The sequence below is a fragment of the Colius striatus genome, chromosome 16 (genome assembly GCF_028858725.1).
Source record: "Colius striatus isolate bColStr4 chromosome 16, bColStr4.1.hap1, whole genome shotgun sequence".
Taxonomy (NCBI): domain Eukaryota; kingdom Metazoa; phylum Chordata; class Aves; order Coliiformes; family Coliidae; genus Colius; species Colius striatus.
In genome coordinates, this window is record NC_084774.1 from 8,879,956 (window position 1) to 8,897,270 (window position 17,315).

Consider the following 17,315-nt stretch of genomic DNA (forward strand, 5'->3'; position numbering starts at 1 on the left):
TGCCCCGAGTGCCTCCGGAACGCCCCCCCGGGGGCCCTCCCTGTGCCCTCGGGTCCTGCGTGTGTCCGCCAGGTGTGTCTCCCACCCCCGGGAGTCCTCCGTGCCCTCTGTCCCACCCCCAGGCTCTGTGTGGCCTCCCCCCGGCTGCCCACATGCATCCCAGGGTTTGTGCATGGCCCCGGCTGCGTGTGACCCCCCTTGTGCGTGACGCCCCCCCCCCCCTTTTCCCCGTTGCATGCACCCCGTGTGTGTGCCGCGTGAGCCCCCAGGTGTGTGCAGGGCTCCTGTGTGCCTCCCGGCCCGGGGCATGTGTGTACAGCGTGGTCGTGTAGCCCCCCGAGGCTGTGTGTGCACCTGAGGGGCTCTGGGTGTGTTATTTGTCCCCCCCTGTGCGTGGTGGGAGGTGTGTGTGTGCTCTTTGGGGCTGCAGAGCAGGCCCTGTGCTCAAATACACACAGATACCTACTTGGTGGGGGGGTTGGGGACTTTTGTTACCTGCCTTTCTCATGCAGCCACAGCTCATTCCAGTCCCCAGGACATCCTGGGCTGTCCCACACACTGCCCGAGGGTTGGTGCCCAGCGCACACGTGCCCCTTTGTTGTTCAGGCCCAAGTGAGAGGCCAGGGCTGGAAGCTGCCAGGTTGCAGAGGAGGTATCATGGGTGACCTTGGAGCCTCTCCCTCCCCAGCTGGGACCAACCCCTTCGTGCATCTGCTTTCCAGGACGTGTTTCACTCCCATTGACATTGTGGCCCTGCAAGAGCTCTGCAGCACCAATTCAAAAAGCCTAATTAAAGAGATAACCAGGATCTCTGAGGGCTCTTTTACTGTCTCTTTATCAGGAGTGAATGATAAAAGGGGAAACAGAAAGGTGTGTTTTTGCACCTGGAAGAGAAAGTGGCTGCATCTGTACAGGTGCTGGAGTTCAGGGGCAGCCCTTCCCAATAACCATCTCTCCCTCATGTTCCTTTTTGCTTTCTGGTTTACCCAAACTAACACTCATTAAGGTGATTATTTCCTAAGGGACCGTTATTTTCCTTCTCCAAGGTAACCAGTGGTAACCAGCAATGTTAACTCTCTCTGGAAACAGGGACACCCTTCTCCAGGGAAGCCTGTCTGTATTTCTACCAACATCTCATGTGCTCAGCTCCCAGCCCTGTGTGTCCTCAGGACCTCAGTGGGCCTGGGCAGGGTAGATCAAAGGTGCGACTGTAACCGTCTCCCTGTGGCACCCAGTGACTGAGGGACTTAAAAGATGGTGAAAAGGTGACAAACCCACAGTTACCTTGCCCTGCTCCCCTTGTCCCAGCAGCCTGTGGCCTCTTGGAAAGGAAAAACCTTGGTTTTGCTGTCAGATCCCAGGCTCAGGAACCTCCCTGGGCTCCCCCCCAGCACCCACAGCTACAAGGAATTCACCTCCTGGCACCTTCTCAGCTCGCTGTGCCCCAGGCAGCCCCTTGCCCATTTGGCAGCCTTAGTGCCTGGGAGGCTGCTGAGAAAGTGTGGCCAGTTATTTTTCAGACCTAAAAGCCTTTATGTCGTTAAATGTTGAGGTCAGGTTTCCGTTTAATGCATTTTATTGATACTCTCACAACACAAAGAGCAGCCTCAGGATGAAACAATCCGTTTCTGGACACAGACAGACACACCTGGCTTCGTACCAACTTTATTTCCTTTTTTTTTTCCCTTTTCCTTTGTTTTTTTTCTCATCATCACTTCTGCACAACAACAACCTCGAGCTGACAATGAAATGCGGGCGGTAGGGCCGAAGGGAACCGGACCAGGCTGTGGTAGTGGTGGAAAACCCTTCGGCACCAGCCGAGGCCGCGGCAGGAGGAGCGGATCCTGCCCGGGAGCGCAGCCGGGGTGCTGAGCCCCGGCCTCACAGCTCAGCCCCACGGCCACGCCGTCACCTTCCCAACCTCAGCCTGCAGGCCTGGGCCGTCCTGTCCCTGCCGGGGTGGACAGTCGTGGACCGCGACGCGGGGCTTCGGCACTTTCCGACGTGGATGTGTTGGTTGTCCCGTGGTCCCCGTGGCAGGGAGCGTCCCCTCCTCACGGGGTGGGGGGGAAACTGAGGCACGGGGGATGCTGGGGCTGGGATGCCCCATCTGCCCCCCTGCACTCGGGTCCTGCTGCCCCGGTGCTGGGGTGGGCAGCGGCCTCCCTGCACTCTGGAGCACCCCAATGTGGGCTGGGAGCACCCCTCTTCTGCTTTAGTTAAAGACAACTGACTACAGAGGTGGAGTTCATGGGTCTTACTATGTCATCTCATCCCTGGCATGGAGAGTGAGAAATCTCTAGCACCGTAAGCAGCCGTTCCCTGACTCAGTTCAAGTGGTGGAAGGGTGTCATGTGCATATATCGCTTCTCTGTGTGTGTGTGTGCACAGGCGAGTGCACAGCCGCCGGGAGGGAGGCAGGGAGGGAGGGAACACAGCACGAGGGAGTCAGAGGAACCCCATGAGCCAGGCTTTGCAGAGCCAGGGGCAGAGGCTCACACCAGGCTAAGCAAAAGCAAGCAAGTTGAAGTTAACGCTTTAAAAGGAGAAGCAAGACCGACCTACCCCCAAGGCAGGCTGCATGCAATCCTGAACTGCCACCGGCCCTGGAAGATCAGCTCAGAGGTAACCCCACGGCTGGCTTGCAGCAAGATCTTGTAGGAGCTCAGAAATCATAAGGAATAGGCTCAGTCCAGAAGCAGTCTGGGGGACCAGCATCCTTGAAAGCACCTATGTACAGACAGAGCTGAACTCCTTGCTCTAACGGGTAAGGTGGCGACGAGGCCAGTTGTGCCAGCATCACTCCTTACCCGGCTGTCAGTGCCAGCTGGGAGCCCATTTAGCTTCAGCTTCTCTTGTCTTGCTTCAGTCGGAGGCCCTTCTCCAGGAGAGCTCTTTGAAAGGTTCACACATGCACGTAATCAATTGTCACCATCTCATCTTTCCCCCTCACACAACAGCCAACGGTCAGGGTCTGGGCAGGGGTGCACCAGCCGCCCCGAGAACGCTCTGCCCTACAGGCACAAAGTCTCGTGGTCACACGCTGCTGCAGACATGAGGCTGTGAGCTGCCCTTGCAAAGCTTGGATCAGGAACATCTACAGGGGTCAGTGAGGAACCTCAAGCCCTTCCATCAGGAAGCTGGCCCCAGGAAGCGAGGGGTCACATGCTGTGTCTGCAACCACGGGCAGTGGGAGCAGCCTGGCAATGAGGGAGGCCAGGGTGGGGAGGATGTTAATGGGGATACTTAATTAGTGTCAACTGAGACGTGAAGCAGGCTGCTGCACACAGCCATCAGCAACCCTGGGATGTGGAAAAGCATGACATAACCGTGGTCTGGTCGGGCACAGCGCTGTGGGAGCTGCTGGCAGCGGCAGCACCATCCCTGCCATGGCTGCGTGGGTGGGTGAGTGGGTGGGTGGGTGAGTGAACATCCCTCATCCAGCCAACAGCACAGAGCTGGTTCACACAGTCAAAGCAATCACACGTTTCCCTGATAGCATCCAGTGGCACCAGACAAAGGTCAAGCTCCCCAACAGCCTGTCCTACATTCACCTGCACCAGGCAGCCATCGCCCTGCTACGCCTAAAGCCTCTGCCCCATGGCTCAGGCTGTGTCCTTGGACAAGGCCTCTTGGCAGCAGTTACCTGACATTGCCCTTGCAGAGCTCCCCCTGCACACCCCAGCTCCTCTGGCACAGGAGCTCACCCTGCAGCAACACGGCTCCCAGCCACATCCAGCATCCCTCACAGCACCGACCCGACGGACGGGAGGTGGTTTCCCAGTGCTCACACCTGCATGAGCACCGTGTGCTGGGCTGCTCTCCTGGGATTTTTGGTTTTGCCAGGCAAAGCTATCGCAAGAAGTCCCCTCCCTGAGATCCAGGCTGGCCTCAGGGAGCAGGGGGAGAGTGGGCACAGGGGCAGCACTGGGACCGAGGTGGAAGATCCAGGTGGGAACTGAGTCCAGAGACCTAAGCGACCTGCCACCTACTGCTCCTCCTTCAGCCCACACCAAACCTTGTGACTCCTCCAGCTTCCCCTGGGGCTGCAGGGGACAACCTGAGGCCCCTCACACGAGGTTTGGGTTAACACCAAGATATATACACCAGAATGGAAGCATCACCTCTATTTCCTCTGTCAGCCCATCCCTCTGCAGGAGGAGCAGCCTGGCCCCGCTCTCAGCGCCCTGCCCGCAGGACTCGGCTGCCTCCAGCTCCACACTCCCTGGTTTTCCAGCTGCCCTCAGGACCAGCACCCACCCCACCAGCACCCTGACTCCTTCTGAGCCCCCAGGGGAGAGCAAAAACGGTCGTTTCTCCCGTTTTCAAACTCCTGCTCACGAGCACAACACTTCTGGTCATCGTAATCATCATCATCATAGTACTAAAAACAGTATTTACAACAAGCTCCAGGTCAGAACTAACACACCAAGCAAACACTCAGCACCACAGAGTAGGACGGGGGTAATATCTCGCAGATACCTTCTCAGCTCCCGCCGAGGCGGGACACAGACATTTGACAAGTTTCAACCATTTCTTACACACAAACGTTTCATTTAAATCACTTTTAGGTCATTAATAACAGCAGTGGGGCTTTTGTAGCTTTTTCACATGTCTGGTCACATGAATGAGGTGATGCTGCGGGGACACCGCGCTCCACACGGAGCCTCGTCTAAGACAGCTGCTACTATGAACTCATCCTTAGCTACTGGTAAGAAATTCAACCCTCAGTTTCCTTCCCCTCTTTCCCCCCCCCGTAAACTTTGTTTTTGTTTGTCACTGACAACGCTGGGGCTTTTAACAGTCCTGTCCTCCCCTCCGGCCCAGGTGGAGCGGGTTGGGGAGTAAGGGAGCTCTTCCTTGCAGAGTCCCCTCACATCAACCTGTGGCCATCAAGGGAATCCCTCCTGAATCCAGGGGGGACTTGTGGGGAGATGAGCAAAGAGCCCCAGGAGCTGATCTCCACCAGCTGCTGCTCCACAGCTTCCCATGGGGTTTCTGTGACCACCTGATGCTCACCCCAGCCATAAGCAATTCTTTCCCTAACTGAAGCACAGGATAGGCAGAAAACTTCAGCTCTGACTGACTCAGCAATGATTTCTTTCTCAGAGGGGAGGAGAGGCACAGGGGGTCGTTATTCCCTTGCAAACCCCTCCCTCATCTGCTCTGGCCCCTCACTGCTGCCTGCCATCCCTGTGCAGAGCTGTGGGCTGGGCTGTGCCCACCTGTGCACCCCCCATGCACTTCAATCATTCCCACAGGTTGGCTCTTTGGAGGCACAGTGAGCAGAGGGACACCAGGGGAGAACTATTGTTACCTTCTGCCTCAAATGAAAGCAGCTTCCATCGTCTCCTCTGCAAGCCCTTGCCACAGGCCCATGCTCCTGCAGGGCTGAGTCCACAGCACCGTGTCCTACGAGGCCCTGCTGCCAGAAGATGGTCCTGCCCTGCTCTTCAGGTGCAACATCTCCACTTTTCCGAGGCAAAAGCAGAGCCAGGACAAGATGAGCAGCTCTGTGGGTCTTGGTGGGAGGGCAGCAGCTCCTCGCAGTGTGCAGTGGCTGCCTGGACCATGGCTACCTCCTCAGGCCATGACACTAGAAGATGAGGCTTTGACAGTCACCTACTTAGATCAGACATCACTGCATTACTTGCATGTTCTCTGCTCATCCCCACCTCCACAAGGGATCTTTCTTTCTTAAAAACAGGCCTTGAAAAGCTAAAGATAGACAGAATTGCTCCCCTCCTAGCTGCCTCTCATCCAAAGGCACTGGCATGCCCTGCCTCCCGGGGTGCTGCCTGAGAGCCAGAGCTCCAGAGCTCATCTGGTGATCTCTGTTTTCAGTGTCTGCCCTGCAGTAGCCCTGAAGACTCACAACCAGCTCTGGAAAGCAGGAAGGGTGATTATTCTGCTTACTAAAAGGCTGATTCACAACATTGCACCATCTCTATTGGATTTGCTTTCCTGCTGGAGTGAAATCTTGCGTTGTGTGAGCATTGGAGGAGCCGCAGACTGAGCTCCCTCTCCCAGGGCTCCCACAGACCTCTTGGTCCCCACTCTGCCAGGGAGAAGGCAGCTCAGTCTATGGGCTCCTTCAGCCCGTGGCCAATCAGGGCATCAGGTGGTGGCTGCTGTGACAGGGACCTTCCATGACGTGGCACCCAACACCGAGCTCTGGTGGGACCCTCACTTGGTTCCTCACAGGCCATCAAAGAACCATCCAAAGCTGAGGCCTTTGGGGCACTGCCTGCCTGGGCTGGCTCCAGATGCAGCCAAGAGACGGCGGTTTCTGGGTGCCACAACCCTCTCTTTCCTCTCTCCTACCAGACAGCAAACATGGGACTGCTCCCTATTCTACCTGACACACAGAAATTATCACTCCCTGTTATTCTGAAGCTGATACTTGGCTCAGAGCAAACACCAAGAGGAGCACGAGCCCTGGTTAAGGAGTCTGTAGCTATGTGACACTGCTGGTTGAATTTATTCACATCTGAACTGGTTTTATACATCAGTTTAAGAAATGTTTTTCTTTTCTTAAAAAAAAAAACAGGACAAAACCCTCCAAAGGAGCTGTTTGATTGACTGACTGATTGATTGATTCTCTCTATTTCATGTGAACTAGTTGCTGTTCTGCTGAGAGGTCCCTATGATCCGTGAATCCCCACAAGCACTGACGATTAAGGATGCAGAGATAGAGAAGCGTGTAGCTGGGGGACGAACACTGGGGGGGGGGGGGGATGGAGAACCGAATGTTGCGTCTAGACAAACGAAATCAAACGTGTTGGTTGATTGGTTGGTTGGTTGGTTGGTTGGTTAACAGGAATCAGGTGCTAGATGTGTAGAAAAGCCCTTTATCCAGAGATCTCCTCCCGCTGTTCCTTGTTCCTGCGGACTTCGGCTGCATGCAGTTCCTGCAGATGGGAGAGACGACACCGGGCTAACACCTTCTGCCCTTGCACGCTCTTCTTTCCTCCTTTCCTCTACACAGGATTTGCAGTAGACAAAAAAGACCCCCACACAACAGTTTCTCATCTGACACACCCCAAGGACAGTGGGTTACACCTGCAAGGAGTGAAGCACCTCCCCTGCAGGAGCCTGGAGGTGATGTAACCCTAAAGCAAAGGCATTCATAGAATCAGAATCGTTTCCATTGGAAAAGCCCTTTCAGCTCATTGAGTCCAACCCCTCCCCTCACACTGCCAAGCCCACCACTAACCCATGGCCCTCAGCACCTTCCCCAGCTCCAGTGCCTGTCTCTGGACATGTGTCAATGCCCCTCTTAGAGTGAGGGGTCCAAAACTAAACTCAGGCACCCAAGGTGCAGCTTCACCAGACCAGTACTGAATACAGGGGGACAATCACTGCCCTGGTCCTGCTGGTCACACCAGCGCTGACACAAGCCAGGATGGCATTCCTGGCTACCTGGGCCAACTGCTGGCTCATATTCAGGGGGCTGATGATCAACAGCTCCCCTCTTCTGTAAAGCCCTTTGGCCACGCAGCCCCTGGATCCTCTGGGCTTTGAGCTTGCACTTAACAAGATCAGCCAGGTGATATTTTCTCTACTGAGCCTGAAGGACACATCCCTCCTCTTCATGCTGCTCGACAGACAGCTTTCCATCAGCAACAAAGCACCCACTCCCCTGTGCCCATCTGACCAGCCCCCAAACCCCTCAGGGGCATCAGCACCCCCCTCGTGTGGCGCCACACTCGCCTTCTCACGGAGCCTCTCCCTCAAGGCAGCCAGATGTGCTTCACGGATCTCCCTGCTCAGCTCCATCTTGTAGTTGAGCTTCTCCTCGGCCAGGCGGCTGAAGTTGTTGTTCTCCTCCAGTGCCTTGTGCAGCACCTCCCGCTCGTGCTCCCGCTTCTCCGCCAGCTGCTTCAGCACCTGCGCCTCTTGGGTCTGCGGGCAAGGCAGCAGGAGAGGCGTGAGGCAACCAAAGGGGCTCCTCTGGCCTTCAGCTCCCCAGAGAGGCTCAGAACCTCCCTGCCACCCTCTTCAATTCCATAAGGCTTTTGCTTGGAAGAGGCTTTGACAGCTTTTCCCTTCTCTGGGGCAGTATCTGCCGTGTCCAGGGCTCTGGATGGGTAGGTGATGCAACGCTGTGCCTCCCAGCTCAGGGAAACCCAGGTGATGTGTGTGTGTGCCCAAAGGCCCCTCTCTGACTGCCACCCCATTCTCTGAATTATTTGCTCTCCCCTATCACCAGCTGTAACATTTATACTTTGGTTCACTCTGCTGGAGTTTAAATCTGGTGTGTGACCAACTGCTACATCTCCTGCAGCATCAGCTGGAGAGAACTGTTCCCACAGCCAGCTCTTGAGCAGAAGGCCAAGAAGACCTTGTGTGGATTTTAAGAACAGAAGAATAATGATGATGGTGATTTCCCACAGACTTAAGCCAGGCTGCAGGACCTTGCTCCATGACTCCCACATCTCACTTGATAATTTACTGTAGAGTACAATACAAGTGTAAAACACTCTCCCCAGCTGTTTTAGATTGCTCCTGCTAAGCCAGTTTTGGAGTTTGGTGCAATTAATACCCATCACAGAAAGGTCACTGCTTCTGCAGGACATCTTGTTACCTTCCTCCTCTCCTCTGCAGCCTCCAGCCTCCTCTGCAGCTCCTCCAGCGACAGGTCCTTCTTCTTTGGGGGGGAGGAAAGGATGGGGCTCTCAGGAGATAAATCTGAAGGGGACTTCAGGATCACTTCGAAGCTCTGGCCTGATGCCCTCTTATCCAGCTGCTTCACCTCCATATCTTTGAGGGGGAAGAAAAACAGGGACTCTAGACCTGTGACACTCAGGAGATTGTTCACCTGAGGGCATCGAGCTCTTCACATAGGAAGAGCCAGGTGATTTCGTTTCATCCCCAGAATTTCCCCATTAGTGATCAGCTTCATCCCCCCAAGCCAATGCAATTCATTCCAATCCACAGCATAACCACAGAAAGGCCCCGTTGCTGCTAACATCTCCCATGTCACCCCAGTACAAAGCAGACAGCCTCCGTGAGCAGCTTGTTTCTGGGAAAATGTGGGCTACACTAACAAAATAAACTGTGAAAGGAAATTAAACAGGAAGACCCCGAGCTGAGACATGGGTTGGTGCTCCAGGATGGGACAGCCCAGCATGGACCAGCTCCCACATTGCCTGCAGGAGTGTCAGGCAAACGATGCTGCAGCTCCGGTGGGAGCAGGTTACCTACCTCCATACTGGTAGATGGTGTTGGGATGAGGCTGGGTGTGGAAACAGGAACAGATGAGGGAGAGCAGAGACAGCTCCTTCATTTTCTCCTTGTAGGCTGAAAAACACAAAATAGCAATGAGCAGAAGGTTGAGTGTCAATGGCAGCTTTTTCATGGAGACAGAAGGAAACCTGTTTGCAGCCACCAGACTCTATGGAGGCTTTTCCAAGCTGCTATAGCCTGTCAAAAGGTCCCCAAGGAGCATCTGTTCTAGAACAGACTAAATTAGCTGCCAGTGTGGCAAATGTCATGGGAAGATACACAGTAGGGATCTACCACATCTAGAGGTATAAATTTCTGTGCAGGATTTTCCCTTCAAAGGAGCTGAAACGCTCCAGCCCGTGTAGTTAACTGTGTTAAGACAGTTGCCCAGGCCCTTTCTCCATTCCCCTTCCAGACCCAGAGGTAAAATGGCACCCATCAACACCCTGGACCATTGCTTAACCCCTGGCAAGCTCAACCTCTGCGACCTTCTTCCAGCGCGGGAGCCTACAGCTGCATGCGGGCAGACAGGGCTGGGGAGAGGGGCCAGGAGCTGCCGTGGCCACGGCGCCCGGAGGGGGGAGAATCCGAAGAGCCCCGGTCAGCCGGACAGCCCTCACTGCCGGGCAACCCCGCTGCGGGAAGGAGAGGACGGGGAAAGCGGCGGCGGCCCGGGCCGGGCCCGGGCAGGCTCCGCTCGGCCCGGCCCCCCCCCCCCCGGAGCTGTCCGTTCAGAACCACGGGACGGGGGCAGCGGGACACCGGCAGCCGCCCGCTCAGCACCACCCGGGAGCCCCCAGGCAGCGGCGAGCCCGGGGCATTCGGGGATGAAGAGGTGGAAGGATCGACCTCTGAAGAAATCTCGTCCTAGTCCACGCTCTGAGACGTAAGTGGATCCCTGACCCTCCGCCTCTGGGCTGGCGCTGGTGGTTACACCCGTGGGACACAGAAGCATCTGCAGTGACCCTTGCCCTCAGGTGCCTTTGATGTGACACGTTCAGCAACGAACCAGCGGTGATATGTGTGTTCAACACACTGTTAGGCTAAAGTAAGAAAGGGCTCCTGTGAGGAGAGAGCAGCTCCTCTGGGTCAGTAAATGAAAGAAAGAAACAAAACCTCCAGGTCACTGTTGAGGAGACTCTGTCAACAAAGATCAAACCCAAGCTCTCCTGAAGCAAGGCTATCTGAATCAGCTGCATCAGAAAGGGCACGCTTCAGACTCCCAGGGGTGAAGAGCAGCACTGCAAGCCTTGGCACTAAAATCTACTTCAGAAGAATCTGCACTCACATTTGCCAACAGATACAAGGTTTTGGTATTCATGCCAGCAGACAAAATCCTCAAACCAAGGTAAGAGAGAGCTGGTTGTCCAGAATGCAGCCAGCAAGTCCCTTGCAGGGAGCACTGTATGCCTTGCAGAGCACAAATGCACATATTTTAAGAATAATCAGACAGGAAATGCTGATTTTTTTATTCAAGCCTCTATTTGCATTTTCTACTTCTGCTAAGTTAGTAAAAATAGATTCTGCTTACACTAAGCAAGTGTTGGATATGTGGCTAAACCAGCCATGCTCCCTGGCTCACTGCCTGAGGGACTCCATATCACAGCATCACTTTGGTCCCAGCGGTGCAGCAAGAGGATTAGTGCAGGTTGCTCACTCAGGTCTGAATTACTGATATTTTATGTTTCTTTTTCAGCAAACACTGCAACAGAAGGACCAGCATCAAGTTCATTCACACACCCCATCACTGAGTCACAAAACTTCGCTGCTTCCATAGTAGCATCGGGGTGAAACACTGCAAATAACTGAGTTGTGTCAGTTCAGAGGTGAATCAACTGAAGAAGTTGTAGAATGTGTATCAGAGTCCAATGCTGTACACTGGGGCAAGCTTGTGTTCTGTTGGCTTCACAGGACCCTGGGTAGGGATGAAGCTACACTCCTGTCTCAAAAGGTGCAGTCAGCTCCTCAACATGCCTGAATATTTATGCCTTGCAACCAGCACAGTCTGATCCTGCTCTGTTTATATTCCTCTGCACATCCCACACAACAATTCACCTTTATTAAAATATTTCACCTAACTTTCCTCTGCATTGCATAGATTTCATGGGCAAAACTGCTTGGAGAAGGGACATAGCTGGGCCTTGCTCAATCCCCCGAGTGGGTCAGGGTGCTCTCGGCTCGTTTTCTGCCCAGTGACTCAATTCCCGTGCTCCCTCTAGTGTTGCACAGTCCTTACTGCATCTCCACATCCCCCACGAGCACTACACACCACGTTTATCCCTCTGACGTGTTTACCTCCAAGCTAACCCCCGGGGACACTATCCAGCTGCTCCCCAGTGGCTGTGGGGCAGGAGATGGAGGAACGGCAGGGGACGGGTGACAAGACCCATCTTTCTGCTCACGATGGGCTCAGCACCTCTCATTCATTACAGACATTTGTTTCTTAACTAGATAAAATTAGACTGTAGACTGTGTTGAGCAGCCTGTCTTTCTGTTTGGTGTTGGATAATGTCCAGCAAAGCAGAGAGAGGCTCTTTAGGCACACCACCAACAGAGTCACTCAGCACAAACCAGAGGCATGGCAAGGCTGATGTCAGGGGGTTGAAATGGATGACACTGGAAGTGCTACGGCTGACAGCAAGGTCAAAGGAAGGTTATTACAAGGAAAGAACTTTGTTTGCAGAGATAACTTTGGAGAATTGAAAACTGCTTCCATAAAGAATATTGTATCATGAAAAAAAAAAAACGGAGAGTAGTCCAATTATGGCACAAAAAGGAGGTGGAGGAGGTAGAGGGATGGAAGTCAGTCCTTCAGCATAAAGACTGCAATGCCACATACACAACAAAAGCAACCACAGTCTTTGAGAGTACAACAGAGTCCAGAGAGCCTCACTGGCTATGAATTCTATCATAAAAACAACAGCCAGACCTTCCCTTCAGTCTCACTCATTGCCATCTTCTTGCTCCCCAGTTTCCCCAAACAGGTCAGCAGGAGAGCTCACCCAAGCAGACACACTAGAGGTTTGAGGGCTTTTTCAGATCAGTGGTTATACCCCACACTCATGCCACACAGCATCTCCGCAGCACACCATGACATTTGAGGCCCACAGGTTACCATGGGCTCTTATGGAATCACCCATGAGAAGAGACAGATGTGAACGTTCCTCTGCCTGCTGTCGGACATCTGCTAAACTGTCACCCAGGAATGGTTTTTAATCACCCAGCTCCTTCCCTCCTTGGTTTCATTTGCAGTTCATGATGCCATATTATGCACAGACAATGGATTAGCAAATCACTCATGCTGTGGCACTGGAACATGTGGGCTTCCCTCAGGAAAATAACCAGGGAGATTTCCTCTTTTATGGGCTCAGCAAGACAGAAAGGCCCAAGCTGTGCAGCAGAGACCCAGCAGCTTGGGCTGGATGGGTGATTGATTGATTGTCAGCAAGGAGAGAAGCATGGCCTGGGTTACTGGAAGCAGCACAGGAAGGAGCCAAATAGAGGCAGCTGTCCCAGAGTGTTTGTGGATTTGGGGCAAAATAGGTTCAGATAGTCAGGCTGGGATGAGACAAAGAGCTACAGATGAGCTGGGGACTGGATAAGGCAGAAGTTCAGGAGTCCAAGGCCAAGATGTATCAGTTACAGACATGCTGTGTGACCACAGCCATTTGGGGTCTTTGGATCTTGGTTTCTTTTGCAATAACTGGGTATTACTGCACTTGCCCAATATACAGTGGTGTTATCTGTATAAACATCCTCAGAGAATACAGGACACTAAGCATGTAGAGGTACCTTGAAAGAATAAAAGGATTGTTTGGAAATATCCTGAGCACCTCTTCACCAGCTGGGGTGTGCCAAAGGGCTACAGTACATGTACTTAGTCTTTGGTTGCTCTCCAGCTTTTGTGGTATTCCTAAATCACAGGCAAAGATGTGAATACCAGTTTAACTCCCTTCTGGACATGAGACCTTTTTCTTTCAATGTCAGCTCACACATGGAAGAACAAAGCCCATATCAGCAGGGCAACTGGAAGGGATTAGCCAGGCACGTTGTTTCCATTTCATTTAGGAGTATAGGAGTCTTAGTGAGCTTCAGGTCCCTCCAAGTATTGTCACCAGGAATCATCAGCCCCATTCACCCCACGAAAGCTTGAAGTTGCAATTCACCCTGCAATGGATCTTTAGAGACACCCACCTGAGATCCTCACAGAGCCTACATGGTGCCAGCAAAGAAGATATGACTTAGACTTGAGAAAAATCAAATCTTTTCTGAGGATTTAAGTGCCTTGTTTGGATACAGTAGCTTAAAAAGTGATATGAAAAATGCCTACAATAGATTCTTTGGCTTGTAAAACTGAAGGCCCAACAAAAGTACCATACATTTCTGAGGCCATACAGAGTTGATCAAAATCACATTTCTTGAGATGGAGATTTTGTCAGAGAGGATTCTGGCTCTCCAGCATGTGCAGTAGAAGTGTCAGGACAGGTATCCACCAATACCACCCAGAAATAGTGTGACAGGATTACCTGGGCCTACACAGAGTCAGACAGCTCTCATTTCAGTGTAGGAAGAGGAAACCTTGGGATCTGCCAAGGCACATTTCCCATGCCCAGCTGTGAGGCCAGGAATGACAAATTGGTGTTTCCTCTTGGCTCCACCTTCTCAGACACACTATAATCAGAGAAAAGCCCATAAGGCTGTCACCTTACTGCATCATTTCATAATCTCACGTCTCTTTCTCCAACCCAGATGCCTACAAATGGTGAGGAGAGTTATGCAGCCCTGCAGAGTGCAGCCAGCCACCCCTCTGCAGTGTCCAGCAGCACAAAGCCTTGTGCAGTGCTGTGGGGAGGAGGTGCAAAGGCTCTGTCCCTGCAAGGTCTGCCCAGCAGCAGGGCCAGCACTGCAGCTGAGCCTGCACTGAGCATGTGCCGCCCATTCTGCTGCTCCAGCACTGAAAACAACCACCTCTGCCAGGAGCAAACGCCTGAGGTGGTAGGGAGAAAAGAGAGAGGACTGCTGGGCTGAGAGAAGCCAGCCCTGTTTCTTTTCATCTCAGGGATTTGTTTAAACAAACACAAGAAAATCTTCCCAAGGGGGATGAGCCCCGAGGCATCAGCTGCAGACAACTGCAGCTGCTCTCCCTTCAGCAGGGATTTGCTTTTGCTGCAGATAAAGGAGAAAATAATGAAGAAAGCAAACAAGACTCTTTCCTTAATTTAAGGATTCATTTGTCTTTTCCTCCTGCTATTCCAGGCTATTCTCTGTTTCTGCTATAAGTGCCATAGGTGATGGGGAGTTGCCCCCTGCAAAGGCAGCTGGGCGAGGCTCAGCCCCTCTCCCTCCCTTGGCACACACCGCCCTATTCTCCTTCCTCCTGCCACAGCACTACTTTCCAACGACTTTCCACCCCTTGCAATTGTTTCTCTACTTGACCTGAGCCACAGGGAAACACAATTTCTCTGAAGCACACGCTTCTTCACCATCTTAAGTCTCCTTTGACAGTAAAACTGCATCTTTGGGAAGGTGCAAGATGCCATCGGCATGCGGTGGGCTGGGCTGGTGAGAATGCACCAGCTGGGAAATGCACGTTATGCCTACGTGTGTCTCAGTCACCACCTCGTCCATCTCAAGTTCGATGCAACCTTGGTTTAGATGGCTGGTAAGTCTGATCTGTCCCTCCCACCCTCATCCTGCAAATGATCTCCAATCCAGTTCTGTAGGGAAGGCAGGCAGATGGGTGGGACCTGCCGAGCGTGCACTGCCGCACAGGTTTGTTGAAACAAGGGTACTTACAGAAATAAATACAATGGCTGGAGATTTTCTAGCACAGACACATATTTATTCAATGCTGCTTTGCCATCTTTAATTGCTGCTTTGCCATCTTTAATTGCATGCAAAGCCAGCTCGGGATCAGCTGCATCCTAACACTCTCCCCTCTTTCCCCCCCCCCCCCCCCCCCCCCCCCCCCCCCGCCCCCATCGCTCTTGTCTCTCTCTCCTATGCATCTACTGGTCTTTCAGAAGGAAAAAGGAATTGAAAATGCACAGCAGGACACATGAGCAAAGGCCAGTGAATGAGGGAAGAAGTGCTGCCCATCTCCTCCTGGCTGGTTCCCTGCCGGGGGAGGCACAAAGCACTGCCTACTTTTCCTTTTTGTCTTCTGTTCCCACATCCCAACCCTCCAGGGTTTAGCTTCCTCCACCCAAGCTCCTCTTCATACACTGCAGAAACCAGAGTCATTTCAAGGGAAAAAAAGCAAAACTTGGGGTTTGTTTTAAAGAAAAAGACCCTCTAAACCCACCCACAGTTCACTGTACATTTCAAGTTCTTCTTCTCCTTTACCCACCTTCCTAGTTTCAGCCATCTGAATCCCTTCCTCCCCAGTTAAAAGGAGCAAAACACACCTTTAGGCTGGAGGGAAGCAGCCCAGCATGCTCAGGGCAGGCTGCCATCCTGCAGCCAAAGCCAAGCCCTGTGCCGGGCTCCGGGGCAGCCCCGCTGCCGCTCCTGTTAGTGCTGCAGAAGGGAGGAAGGGCTTCCCTTGCAGCATTTGCTTCCACCCAACGCCATCAGAGGACCGCTCCCCTGTAGCATCTTCTAAGGAGGAAACGTGAGCTGTGGAAGCAATCTAGGGATGGGAAGCCCTGAGAATACACAGAAACCCACCCAGGTTATTCTGGTTGTTTTTGGGAGCATTTTTTAGGCTGTTACTGTCAGTCTCTTGTCTGTGTCTTTCCTTCCAACACCCAATAAGACAACGTATGATCTTCACAAAACCAAAGCCAGTTGCTGATTTCTCTGCAGCCAGCTACACAACATGCATTTTGTTTCTTGTAAAAAAAGGAAAAAGCAGCTCTACCACATTTCAAACATAACAACAAGCAGTAATGCAGCAGCATCTTATGGCACAATGTAACAGCAGCAATATTTTAAACTGGCAAGTTTATCACATGTGTCTTCATATTAAAATAAAAAGCCCACCTGCTGTCTTGCATCAGAGGGGTGTGTGTATGGGGGAGGAAGGGGAACAATGCTGCCATACCAGCTGCCTCCTCATCAGAGAACACCCCCAAAATGCATGGGAACAAAAAGAACCCCAAACCAAACCCTCAGAATAACAATAAAAAGGTATAAAACCTGATGGTTCTACAAGGAGGTTGATGACAAGCCCCCTCAAAAGGCGTCTGTCCTACCTGAGACGGTGCTGGCCATGCTGCTGCGGCGGGAGCGGAGCGGGTGCTGCAGGAGCAGGAGCGGAGGGAGCTGTGGAGGTGCTGCAATGCTGCGGGGAGGGAGGACTGACTCAGCTGGAGGGGGCTGCAGCCATCCACGGCAGGGAGAGGCTGGAGAGCCCAGAGAAAGGGAAGGGGTGGAAAGAAAAAGAAGGGTCACTAGTTCAGAATATTAATTAGCGTATCGGGCCTCCTTTCCTGGGTGGCTTCGGCAGCAGATCCCTCCCAGGCAGGACTGCCTGCCAGAGACAGACCCGCAGCGGGGGGAGGGCAGCAGACACACCCAGCCAGGCTCTAGCGAAAGAGGATTCTTCCTCCTCTTCCTCCCTTTCTTGTCTGCCTTACATGGGCTAAACCGCTCTTTCCCTTCTGAGGGCAGAAATAAGCAAATTCACAGATCCTGTTTGTTTTTAATTCATCCGTGCCAAGGCAGTGCCCCCCTACAGGGCCAGGTCTGGGGCCTGGCTTAGCCAGGCTGAGCTGTGAAACCCAAACCTTGCAGCAGTTTTAGGCAGGCAGCAAAGGGAGGAGAGATCCCAAACAGGCTTGGCATTTTTAGGTATGGGTTTGGGTTTTTTTTTTTGTTGCACCAAAAGCACAAAAGGGGCTGCAGTTGGAGGGGAAACTGCTGTAAAAGTAGCTGAGGAAGAGCAGAACAGAGCCTTCTGAATTCAGTGGGACTTCTCCAGATCTCTCTCCCTTCCAGGCACCAGGAGCTCACTCTTTTTCCTTTTCTGTTCTGTTTTCTATTGTCTCTATCCTTTCCATTTGTGGCTGTTGCTAAGGGCCAACACATCTGTGCTTTTAGAGTATCACACACACACTTGGGACCAAGAAGCCTTTCCCAGTCCC

The 17,315-nt window shown here is 52.9% G+C and overlaps 1 protein-coding gene across 1 annotated transcript; it reads right to left on the bottom strand.

Moving 5' to 3' along the window:
* Window positions 1-6,785: 6,785 nt before the first annotated feature.
* On the bottom strand, window positions 6,786-16,711 carry STMN3 (stathmin 3). Its single transcript, XM_062009210.1, has 5 exons — window positions 16,425-16,711; window positions 9,208-9,303; window positions 8,588-8,763; window positions 7,714-7,905; window positions 6,786-6,911 (listed from the first exon to the last, which is right to left on the bottom strand). Exons 1-5 carry the CDS (start codon window positions 16,441-16,443, stop codon window positions 6,852-6,854), a joined length of 543 nt encoding a protein of 180 aa, XP_061865194.1. The 5' UTR covers window positions 16,444-16,711; the 3' UTR covers window positions 6,786-6,851.
* Window positions 16,712-17,315: the final 604 nt, after the last annotated feature.